At 43.8% G+C, this 12,524-nt stretch overlaps 1 protein-coding gene across 1 annotated transcript in view; it reads left to right on the top strand.

Annotated features, from left to right (window-relative positions):
- TRAPPC9 (trafficking protein particle complex 9) overlaps positions 1 to 12,524 on the top strand; it is a 329,454-nt gene that overhangs the window by 17,087 nt on the left and 299,843 nt on the right. Inside the window, exons 5-6 of the mRNA XM_006912937.3 lie at positions 4,992 to 5,113; positions 9,355 to 9,480. Coding sequence (XP_006912999.1) covers positions 4,992 to 5,113; positions 9,355 to 9,480 — 248 coding nt within the window. The remainder of the gene's footprint in view (positions 1 to 4,991; positions 5,114 to 9,354; positions 9,481 to 12,524) is intronic.

Genomic DNA, 12,524 nt, shown 5'->3' with positions numbered 1-12,524 from the left:
AATCAGTTATTAAAAGCTCTTCGCTTATTTGGTCCTGACTGGGTTTTCTCTGCTTGGGGCCTCGCAGCGCTCCGGGCAGGTTTCGTCGGCCGAATGCGGGCAGCAGCCTCGAGGTCACTTAGCTTCCGCGTTACCTTCAGCGGTGGTTATTGCCACGGACCTAACAAGGTCACACTTAAAGCTTTTCTGGTCATCACACTGAAAGTACAGCCATGCCTACAGAACGTAAAAGGAAGTATCGGATTGATTTTATTTTGCTGACTAATGAAATAAGAACCCTGGTGTTGACACAGACTGTGAGCCTTCCAGAGTAGGGTCATCGTTGCCCTTGTATTTCGTTTTATTTGGTCGCGGTGTCCAGATAGCGCCTTATCGTCCAGCGGGATGGTTAGAACGGTTTATATTCGCGAATCCTTGTCTGAAGTGAGAGACTTTTGACAGCATCTCGGATGTATTTAAAAGGCCTGAAATTTTGAGAAGAGTCCCACAAACCGCATATAGGTATTTCCACTAATTTTAGATCTATCTTAAACACGTTACGGTTACATAGCAGATTGAATTCATTAACTTGATTTGGCAAGAGAAGTGTAGTATTGTTTATTAGTCTTAATTAAAATATTCTGCCTCAGTTAAATAATTGGCACCTGTGAGTAAACAAAAATGAGTGCATTTATATGCGACTTGGGGGCAGACTGTGTGTGTGTGTGTGTGTGTGTGTGTGTGTGTGTACAGACACATATTGTTTTTCAGTGCAGTTTTATAGCTTTTCAATAATGTTCTAACTTTAGAATTTTGTTTAAAAAATCATCACTGTGTTTAGTGCAGTTTGTACTGAGCTTATCCCTGCGGAATGCACAGGATCTCACTGTCTCCTAGGTAAAGATTTTCTTGTCATTATACTGTTAGTGTGAGGGTCACAGGAGTTGTGATCTCTAGGCCTTTCTTCCTGATGTATTTGAAGTTGACACTCAAATATGTTTTTCTCTTCATTTCTTGAGTTTTCATCATTAGAATTTTTGAAAATGAATTTGTTTTAATATGTTGTAAAAATTTCCCTAGAAACTTGATGTGTTTGAACTTCTAAGTTTTCAATTTATGAAAAACTTAAGTGCGCTTTTAAATAAATTTTTTTTGCTAGGTATTCGTTTACCTCTTTATAATTAAAACTTGTTTTCGACAAGTGAATAATAGGCATGTATGTTTTAAAAGGCGTCTTATTTCTTCTTAGTGTAAAAGTCATGTTCATTGGAGAGAATTTAGAAAATAAACAAATAATTAAAAAATAACCTATAATCTTCCCACCTAGTGAGAAGTCATAGTAAGCTTTGAAATTGGGAAGTGTAAGTCCTCCAACTTTGTTCTTTTTCAAGATGATTTTGGTAATTCCGAGTCTCTTAAATTTCCATACAAATCCATGGGATCAGCTAGTCAATTTTTGCAAAGAATCCAGTGGGAGTTTGGAGAGGGATTCCTTGAATCTGTGGATCAATTTGGGGAGTATTGCCATATTTAAGAATATTAAGACTTCTGATTCAGGATTATGGAGGTTTATCTACTTATTTACTTTTCTATTTATTTAGTTTTTTTTTCCAATAACGTTTTGAGTTTTCAGAGAATCATTATATACTTTTTTTTGGTTAAGTTTACTTCTAAGTATTTTCTTTTTGATGCTATCATGAGTGGAATGGTTTTCTTAATTTCATTTTCAGATTGTTCATTGCAATTGTATAGGAATACAGTTAATTTCGGTATGTTGATCTCATATCCTGCAACCTTACTGAGCTCATTTATATATTAGCCGTAATAGTTTTTTAGTGGCTTCCTTATTAGGTTTTCTATATGCAAGATTATGTCACCTGACAAAGACCTAGTTTTGATTTTTCCTTTACGAGTTGGATGCCTTTTATTAATTTTCTTGCCTACTTGTCATGGCTGTAACGTCCAGTGCCTTGTTGAATAGACGTGTTGAGAAAGGGCTTCCTCGTCTTGTCCCTGGTCTGAGTGGAAAGCATTCAGTCCTTTTCCGTTCAGTACGATAGTAGCTGTACGTGTTGCGTGGATGCCCTCTCTCATACTGAGACATCCCTTCTATTCCTAGGTTGTTGAGTATTTTTTATCATGAAAGGGCATTGAATTTTGTCAGATGCTTTTTCTGTGTCTATTGAGATGTTCATGTGGTTTTTTCCCTTATTTATTGATATGGTATATTGTATTAACTGACTTTTCCTTGTTAAACCAACTTTACATTCTTGAGATAAATATCACTTGGTCATGTTGTATAAGCCTCTCATATGTTGCTGGATTTAGTTTGCTAGTATTTTATTGGGGATTTTTTCAGTTCATTTGAATTTATTGAGATATGTTTTATAACGTAGCTTGTGGTCCGTCCTGGAGAATGTTCTCTGTCCACTTGAGCAGAGCATGCCCTCTGCTGCCGTTGGTGGAGGCTCTGCAGATATCTGCTAGGTCTGCTTGTTGCTGCTTTTCTGGGTCAAGATATTTAGGTTTGTTTTGTACTTTGCCTGTCCCAGCTCTGAAATCAAGCATCTGTCTAGGGTGTTCTAGTTCGTTTTGTTGGAGAATGGTATTTAGGAACCAAAAACTGGGCAGTCAAATTTTTATTGCTATTGAGGTTCATTGCTCCTAGGCCTTTCGACCACGTGGGAAGGTACTGCAGCCTCCGCTCTACGGCTGAGCTGTCGAAGGGAGCGCTCCTGGGCCTTCTGAGAACTTCATACTGTCATCTAGAGTTCACACCGAGGTCTCTAATTCCAATCCAAAATCCCAGCTTTCTTTCTAATCTTCCCCTGTTAGATACTTACATTTTCTTTCTCTAATAGCGAGACATCTGGCTCCTAAGATTATCAATGTATTTACTCATTTTCTCAGCCCTACAATATGTAGAAAGTAGTTTCCGAATTACTAATCTGTGTCACTGTAAAAACAAACCTCTAAGTAGAATTCAAAGGTTATTTGTGGTTCTTTTTGTTCTCACTATTGGCTTAATTATGTTATTTATTTGAAATATAGTTAATAGCTCATGTTTATATGCCATTACCAGGTTGTCCTTTCTTTATTGGTTGATATTTTTTGCTATGTAAAACATGAACATGGCTCCAAAAGTCAAAACTGTACCAAAAGGTATACTCAGAGAAGTGTCACTTCCTCTCCATCCTTCCCACCTCATTCCCGCCTACCCTTGTAGGTAACTAACCCTGACCATGTACTGCGTGGATGAGATGAGGTACCACACAAGGATGAAGGACCCCCTCATTCTGACCCTCATTATCTTTCCCTTCCTTTCTCCAAAAGACAGTAATACAATTCAATAATATAAACATAAATTGTTAGAGGTAATGAGATAAATCAAGACGACCTATCATTTATTAAATATTATTTCATGGCAGAAACAAATATATAACATATATGAAAACACGCAAAGGATGATGGTCCAGTGGTTAAAAACATGGGCCCCCGTTCCAGTCCTACTCTGGGGTAACCAGCGCTGCACACTTGAGAACTGGTAGGGAGACCTAAGCTCTCTTGGACTTGATTCCTCCCTTTGGAAAGGGGGTGCCTTGCAGAAGCCCTTAGCACAGGGTCTGATACCTGTGAGTGCAGAATGACCTCGCTTTGCCGCGAGGGTGTCGTAACCACCCTGCGTACGCTCTCAGGGCTCCAGAGCGTTGCCTCGTGGCTTGGGGGTGGAATCTTAGTTCCGTAGGTACCCCGGGATTGTGTCATTGGGCCTTGCTGTTCTTTAAAAAGTATATATTTTCGATATCTTTTTCGAGCACGCCCTTGTTTTTGATTATTTATAGTTCTGCCCTCTCATCGCTCGCTGTGATTTTCAAAAAATCTGCAGAAAACAAAATCCTCAGCCTCCTGCCTCTTCACAGTGCTCCGTTGTGGCTCTTTCTAGAAGAGGATTTGGCATAGGACATCTTCTTTGTTCCCTCTTCTTGGAGTCTCTCTGTCTGCCCATCTGTCACCTGTCCAGCTGTCACCTGTCCATCTGTCTGTTTATCTGTCCATTCATTCTTCTGTCTTGTTCCAAAAAGCATTTGAGACAGCTTACAGAATACCAACCGAGAGGTGAGAACATGGGCCCAAGAAGACATAGCAGGGGTAGGACGTGAGCCTGCGTGAGCCGCGGGCAGTGTGAGAGGCACATGCCGTTGGCCTGTGAGTTATAAAGATTGACAGCAAACGTGTGCCGGAGCCTCCCAGGGCACACTGGGAAAACAGGATGCTGAGAGATGCTTGTCGTCTGTGAGATAAATGAAAAGGAAGGCTTAGGAGAAGCCCAGCTTTTCCTGCTACCGAGGCTTAGGGGAATATTTTTTGAGTGTTCTATGAAATTGAAGAATATCTCACCTTTTTTTTTCTGTCAGAGTTCTATGTGTAGTTGGTTACATTCCGTAAATAGAAATTTCTCCCAAACTCTTCTCCATGTGAATTCGATGGCTAGGGAATTAGGTGGTTCTGCCTGATAGGGATTGGCCAGAAATAGAATGTGACAGGCAAAGAAAGATACCAATATTTATGAGTTACATTTTTTTTAGAGCTGTACAATTTGGAAAGTGCATTCACATAGTTTATCTGCACTCGAGGATACAGTGTGTTCTGCTGCGGGCATTAAGAGCTTAAGGCTGTGAGGTAGCGCATGCTGGCTGCACTGTCCTCAAGGCACCTAAGCTAGTTATTGTAGTCACGTTACTTTTGTATAATGCATTTCCTGTTCTTTAATAAAAAGTTTTAACAGGGAGGAAAACTTATTGTGAGTTAATTAACATTTACTACAATGCTTTGACGGTGAGACTATCACAGGGAGTACGTAAGCCGTGAAGACTTTACAAACGATTCCATTATTTAAATTTCAGTGGGGAATATTTAAGTTTTATCGTACGTGTGCCCCTCCCTTTTTAAATTAACAAAGAAACGAGACAGAAAAAGCAAATGCGATTATTTTCCTTCCTCTCTGTTTGCAGGTGCCTTGACCACCAATGGCATAAACGCTGACACCAGTGCTGAAATTGGACGTGCGAAGAACTGTCTCAGCCCCGAAGACATCATCGACAAGTACAAGGAGGCCATCTCCTACTACAGCAAGGTGATTTCGCTGCTCCGTGAAGCCCTTACGGAGCTGTGTTGTGTTAATCGGAAGTTCCTATTTTATGCTGCGCAATGCTGTGGCATCTCCTAGTTATTTCTTTCAGGTATTACTGCCTAATCCTACTGCATCGTACTATACACCTAAAAAATTCTTTTTCTGATTCTAATGTTTGGAAAAAGGAGAAAAAAAGACGATCAAAGCCCCACTCAGAGATCATCGCTGTTACCACTTTAATTTCTATTTTCTGGTCTTTTTGTTACTGTGTATTATCTGTATCATAAAAAGTAGTGAGCACTCTGTACTTATTTACTGTATGGAGCCCTGCAATTTTCCTTCGGCATTATTATGTGTTTTTCCGTGTTAGTAACTATCCCATGGCATGATTTTTAGCCACCTGTATAGCATTCCATCTTGCAAAGGCACCATTCTTTTTACTTTGGACCTAAAAAAATTTAAATTCCAAGTACACTTCCTGAAATACTGAAAAAGAAAAAAAGAAAAAGCGCTCGCGCGGCACGGAAGGGCGGAGCAGCGAGCGAACAGTGGGAGCCCCTCCCTCCTCCGCCCGTATTCTGGGAGTTACAGCTGTGGGAAACTTGGTGTGTCCTTCATGACCTTGGTGCCTGGGAAATTACATATGAAATACACACACAACACGTATGTATACACATCTGTTTTATTTACAAAAATATGATCGCACTATGTATGTTATTCTGCGTCTTGCTTTTTTCACTTAGCAGTGCGTCACAGGTGTCCTGCCACCTCAGACCCGCTCTGTTCTCTCAGATCGTGTGAATTCTTCCGACACGAGGGCGGCGGCGTTCATTCATCCACGGGAGACCGCGGGAGACCGGCGAGCTGGGCACGGTTGTGCACAGCGCCTGGGACAGGATGAGAGGCCCGCCCTAATGTCCGTAATAATTATCCCGTTGATGGATACTTAGGTTTCCTCACTTTTCTACTCTCAGGAAAAAGGGCTTGACTGAGCATCCTCGTTCAGATAGTCTGTGTTCTTAAAGCATTCCTTTAGTTAAGATTTCTGGAAATTTGATCACCGGATATGACATTGACACGTATCATAGGTTACTTTCAAGTTACTCTCCAAATTCCTTCTAAATAGGGAATGAAAAGATGCCAAATTATTTATTTAACTGATCCTCTATTACTGAATGTTATTTTAATTCTGATTTTCTTCCCATTATTGTAAACAGTGCTGTGATAAATGCCCTAATAGATAAATCTTTTTGGATTAATTTTCTTTTTAAGGGAGCTATTCCTCAAAGTGGACTGCGGTCATACAGCGTGCATATTTTTTTTCCGAAAATACATATGCATTGCTATATTGTTCCCCAGAAAGATTAACAGTTTGTTTTCCCACAAATAGACACTAGCTATTGTATCTTTTAAAAATATTTGCCGATATATGGGCAAAAGTGAATTTTCATTGTATTAGTTTGCATTTGATTACCAGTCAAGTATTGAACATTTTCACTTGTTAGCTGTTTGCATTTCTTTTATGAATTACCTGTGTCCTTCGCACACATTTAAGTTAGGGTGCTTTTCTTCTTGCTTTGTGATAGCCCTTTGTATATTTTAAATATTAGTTTCTTCTCTATCATTGACATGTGTTGCAAATCTTTTTCTTAACGTTACTTGCCTTAAATGTTGTCATGAAATCTTTCTTTTTGGTCGTGGGCAAGAGTGTTTTTAATATAGTAGATCTTTGACCTTTGGTATTATGCTTAGACATACCAACAAGAAGTAACAACAAGAATAAAACTCTTTTCCTCAGTTTTTTGTCTCTAAAATGGGGATGATAATAGTATGTATCTTATAGGGTTGCAGTGAGGATAAGCTATGTTGATATATGCTACTGTTAGTATTTTTAAACATTTATGTTTTTATCTATAATTTATCTTGTGTACATTATGACATAGGAATATAATTTATTTTTTCCAAGTGACGTTCTGATTGTTCCAGCAGTTTACTGAGTTCATACTTTTTCCCTGACTTGAAATCCCTTCTGTACCGGACACTTACACATACTGGAGTCTGATTCTAAGCTTCTTATTTCTTTCTGCCAGTCCGTTTTTTCATAGTCCAACACCGTGATATTTGATCTGTTGTAGCTTATTAAATATCTAATATGTGTCTTTAAAAGAAAATTATTTCCTCATCCCAGATTTTCTTGTCTAGTATTATGGCTTTATTTTTCCAGAAGAATTCTAAAATATAGTGTCCACATTACAAAAAATCAGATTGGAGTGTTCTTGGGGCTTGCAGTAAGTTTTGAATTATTTTGAGGAGAGCTCATATCTCACAGAGTCGCTCTTTTCTGCAGAGCACGTTGCTGTCCCTGCCTTCACACGTCTCGTTTGAAGTCCCTTCGCATGGTGTAGTTTTCTTCATAGAGCCCTGAACATCGTTTTAGGTTTCTTCCTAGTGACTGTATATGTCGTTGCTAGTTTCGAATGGGTTTTTTGCCATTACATTTTTTACCTGCTTCAAGGTGACATGTAGAAAGGCAGACCGATTTTTAATATTCATTTCATAACTTGCCATTTAAAAATTACAAGTATTAAGTACTCTTTAGAGTCTTTTCTATTTTTAAAAATTTGTTTCCAAGATTATCAAATTAACCCCAGCTAAGTCGTGAGACGGGGAGGCGGATGGAGGTAGGCGGTGTGGCTTGGACAGGTACTTCCAGCAACTTCGCGGCTGCCTCTGGACCCCCACCTCTGAAGGAGCCCGGGATGCGCAGAAACCGCACGCCCCGCCCTTATGGCGAAGCTGCGGGCCTGGCAGGTTGATGCCACTTCAGCAGCTGAGTCTGAATGAAGGTTCCAGGTGCCAAGAGCACCGCGCCAGTAAGAGTTTGAGACTTCATCTCTGGGGGACAGGCTTGTCTGCCATGGGCGCAGCAGGGGAGCCACGTGGCCCATGTGTCACGAGTTTTCCAGAGCACGCTCTGGAGTCAGACAGAACTGAGTTCAAACCCTGTCGTCTGACTTTAGCCAAGTTGTAGGACCTCTTTGAGCTGCAGTTTCTCGTCTCTCAAAATGGGGAAACTAAGCGTTTAATCAGGCGAAGCTATATGTATATATTTGCTATATATATACACAGCCAGGTCCAATGACGGACTTATTCATATTGCTCAATGAAAAACTGGTCATCTCTTCTTTACTTCAGGATCCTACAAGACATCTTGGGAGAAAAGCAGGTCCTAATATGTATGCGATGCAAGTAGAAAAAGAGAATTAATGTCTTGCCTTTCTCTAGCTGTGTTTTTATTTCTTTGCTTCATTTACCTCTTTTCCTCCTTTTCTTTCTAATTTCACATCCTTCCCTGGAAGAGCCTGAGACCTTCCTGTGAGATTAAAATTGTTTCGAAGGTTGGCCCATCACTGCGAAATGGTCAAAATGATATAAAAATATTTATACGCTGCTGCGATTTGATTGTTTTGATTTGTGTGCATGTGTACATGTGTGCGTGCACGCGCACACACACGCACGCACACACGTGCACGCACACACACGCACGCATACACACGAGCACACACATGCTCACACACGCGCAGACACGCGCACGCACACACACGACACATACACACATGCACACACACGTGCACACATACGCGCACGCACACACACACGCTCACGCACACACACACACACTCACGCACACACACACACATCAGGCTCTCTCCCACTTTCTGAGGGAGAAGCACTACTTCTTGCTTTTCAGCCCCTGAGGGTAATAGCGAAGTTTCTCGAGCAGCCTCTTGCCTGGCTTCACAAATGATTTTTTTACTGAGTAGTGATGTGAAGTTCACGGCGCTTTTTCTGTTTGCTTTGTCTTCTGCCCTTCATCCCAGGATCTAAGAAGCAGGAATAAGTAACTGTGAGAGAGCAAACCAAAGACATGAAACATTTAAGTAGAAGATGGGTACAATGATACAAAGAGCTAGAATTTTTGCAACAAAGTACAGTGAAATTACCTCAGGGCCTTAAAGCCGCAGGTGCAGGCGCGAGAGAGTCTAAGTGTTCTAGAGTACCAGGGATGAAAAGTGGAGGCAAGTAGCAAAATGTCCACTGATAATATTTTGAAATTTTGTAACATATCCAGCTATTGTGGTCGAATCAGTTGAAGGAACTTTTGTAAGTTCCCTCCTTTGCCCCCATGAGGGACTCCGCCCTCACTGCCTCTTCTGACGGAGGGTCCTGCTCTGTCCCCGCAGTACAAGAACGCTGGAGTGATCGAGCTGGAAGCGTGCGTCAAAGCCGTGCGCATCCTCGCCATTCAGAAGCGGAGCATGGAAGCCTCGGAGTTTCTCCAGAATGCTGTTTACATCAATCTTCGACAGGTGGGTGCGCCTCCTGCCGGTGGGGGCGTGAGTGCGGTTCTCCCGGACCTTCGTTACCGCCGGTCCCTCTGCTCTTTCCGTGCCAGGATTCAGTGTGGCCGGGTAGAAGCTCTGGGGTCAGAACTGGCCACCCTAATGAATGAGGTGGCTCTTCGTGTCGCTTCTTTACGTGGTGGTGCTTTACTTTCAAAAGTCAGGGTTTGCTAGTCTTTCAAATTTTTTCATTTTTGATTGGAGAAACAACTTTGCCTCTTACCAGCTTTGTGACCTTGAACGAGCTTTATGCCTCTCACCTGACCGTTGTCACTTGTGAAGCAGTTGCCATTTGTAACCCTGTCTGGGTGGTCAGGTTTATAAAACAGGAAGTTTGTGAAGGTCACTGCGGTCGGCATCCACAAACACCACTTAAATCCGAACCTGGATGTGTTAGTTGTTTTTGAATGCGTTTTTAATAAAACAAAGTCATTGGAACATTTAACTGCAGGTTGCTAATGAAAAATACCCAAATTGATAGTCCAGGAAGATTTTTAGCTACTTAACTAACTTGGATTTTTATGGACATGTTTAGCAGTTCGCTGAAGAACACGAGACTAGGATTGGAGTCCAGGTAACTGTAAGTCAGCAGATCTGCACTGAGCACGCACTGTGCCAGGAGTGGGGAGTGAGGAAGGCCCCTTCGGCCCTCGCCGGGCTGACAGTTTCGAGGCACAGACATTTGACAGCGGGGCAGGTGGAAAAAGGTGGAGGTCCAGGGTGCTAAGGGAGCCAGTGCAAAGGGTTCAACCCCGTTTGCTGGTGGTGGAGGGCGTGGGGGTCAGGGACTGTCACTGAGCCACGGAGGTTCCATCTGGGATGTGAGGGATGACTAGCCCGGAGAGGAGAGGTGGGGACAGCTTTCTGGGCAGGTGGCTCAGCCAGGGTGAACATCTGACACATGCCATCTGGAAGGAACCAAACAGAGTGACAGACGGGTCTGGAGAGAGAGCGGGGGATAGGGGGTGCAGAAGGGGTGCGGGTCAGGGCGGGGGCGCTTTCTCTGCCAGGTGAAGAATTTGGAGTTCATTTTAAGAACAGTGGGTTTTAAAAAGAAAGGTCCTATAAGCATAGGAATGGAATGGTCCACCTTGTCTTGAGTGGGGTAGAGTGACATCGGGAGACCAGTCTGGAGACCGTTGAGGAGTCCAGGTGGGCAGTATGATGGCTGGATGGAGGGGCAGACAGAATGATGCCCGGGCGTCCGTCTGGACCACCGAGGTCAGCGACGGTCGTGTCGTGCTTTGAGAGGGAGAGATGGTATAATGACGACTCAGGTTCGTGGGTCTGGGAGCTTAGGCGCGAGGGGGTGAGGGGTGGGGGAGGGAGGGAACTAAAATCATTTTGTATTTCGAACATATAGAGTATGAATGAGAAGACACTCGTGCCTCCGACATCCAGATTTAACATTTGCCATGTTGACTGCAGAGGTTCTTAAAATAGAGAGAAAATAGCTTAAATAGAAAGAAAACAACAGGGTCGATCGACGTCTTAGAGCCGACGTGTGTCCTTCCGTCCGTGTTTTGATATTTAACACGTTTACAGCCATAACCTACAAGGAGAGTAGTTCAGCCCAGTAGTGCAGGGGCTCTGGACACAGGGGCCAGGCTTCGAACCTGGCTCGGCCCCCTGGGCCCGTTACCTGGACTCTTGTGCCCTGGATCCCTCTCTGTCAGGCGTGTTTGCCGGCCCTCAGGCCCTTCGTTATGATGAGATGTTGCGGGGAGGCCGTTAAGGGGAGTGAGAAGTGTCACCTGTTGGCCTAACCGATCGCGTCAGTGTGTCAGTGTCATGGGTGCAGACGTGTCGTCAGGAAGGTGTTAAGACAGGTCTTTTGGTTTACCTGGACGTTTCCTTAAAGATGGGTTAAACCCACCCTTGACAGGAGACTCTTCGGGTATGCGGGAAACTGACCGAGGGGAGAGCGCCGCCCTCAGTGGGGCTGCAAGAGGGGAGCGGACGTGGGGACTTGATTTATCATCGGACACCGTCTCTGGTGGCCTGCTGAGCGGCAAGCACTGAGCCAGGTGGCTGGGTTACAAGGGTGACCAGGGCATGACGCTGCCTCTGAGGCTACGGGTCTAACGAGCAGGCCCAGCTCTGGCCATCCCAGTGGGGCGACTTGGGGTGGCCCGGAATCCACCACGCCGAGGGTGTGGGGAGGGCTCCCCGGAGCTGCTTCTCTCTGCGGAGGGGCTGAGCAGAGGGACTGGGTGCCCATGCACGACTGGGCGTGAGCGCGGAGTGTCTGCGGGCCGGATTCACCCAGAGACCTGCGCGATCTCGTTCCCGAGGGACACTGCGGGGAAAAGATGCTTAAAAGGCGGGCTGGGGTCAGACCCTGTCATAGGCCGTGAACCAGAGTAAAGAAATGTGGCCCTTAGTGAGCGGGCGAGAAAGGGTCCTGGTGGGAGGCCGTACCAGGGAGCCACGTTGGAGCTGAGCAGAGTCAGTGCGCTCGGGTTCAGACCCACCTCTGCCACATGTTAGCTTTGTAACCTGGAGCAAATTCACTTCATCTGACTCTCAGTATTTTCATCTATAACATGGTAGAATAACAAGTTCATCTGGTGACTAGAAGAATTAGTTTACTCTGTCTAGTACTGTCTTAGTGTCTGTCCTCTAAAGTTACACCTGTTATAATCGGATGGTAGGGCTGAGTGGGACGTCTTTAGTGACCGAGTGGAGGATAGGTTATGCATTTTAAAGGGACGTTTAGAAGGTCTGGAGCTGGGACCCGGAGGCGGACCGGTCGGGGGCAGGGTGCGGGCAGGATTTGGGAGGATTTGTGTCTTAAGACTTGCTTCCCCTTAAGGACTGGAGTTACCTTTGCAAATTAATGTTGAAAATTGGGCTTCCTGAGAAGCTGTTTTCACAGGTGGGTATATAAATACACGTATTTTCTAAAATAAGATGTTTTTGGTTAAAATATGTGGGATTTGCGGCTATTGGCTCAGTCTCCACATGGAACACTAGGGGGCAGCAGAGACACACCAGAGGGGTAACCCTGA

Source organism: Pteropus alecto, unplaced genomic scaffold (assembly GCF_000325575.1).
Source record: "Pteropus alecto unplaced genomic scaffold, ASM32557v1 scaffold105, whole genome shotgun sequence".
In the NCBI taxonomy this organism is placed as follows: Eukaryota; Metazoa; Chordata; class Mammalia; order Chiroptera; family Pteropodidae; genus Pteropus; species Pteropus alecto.
The sequence above is the reverse complement of the archived record's forward strand: the minus strand, read 5'-3'. Positions and strand labels throughout refer to the sequence as shown.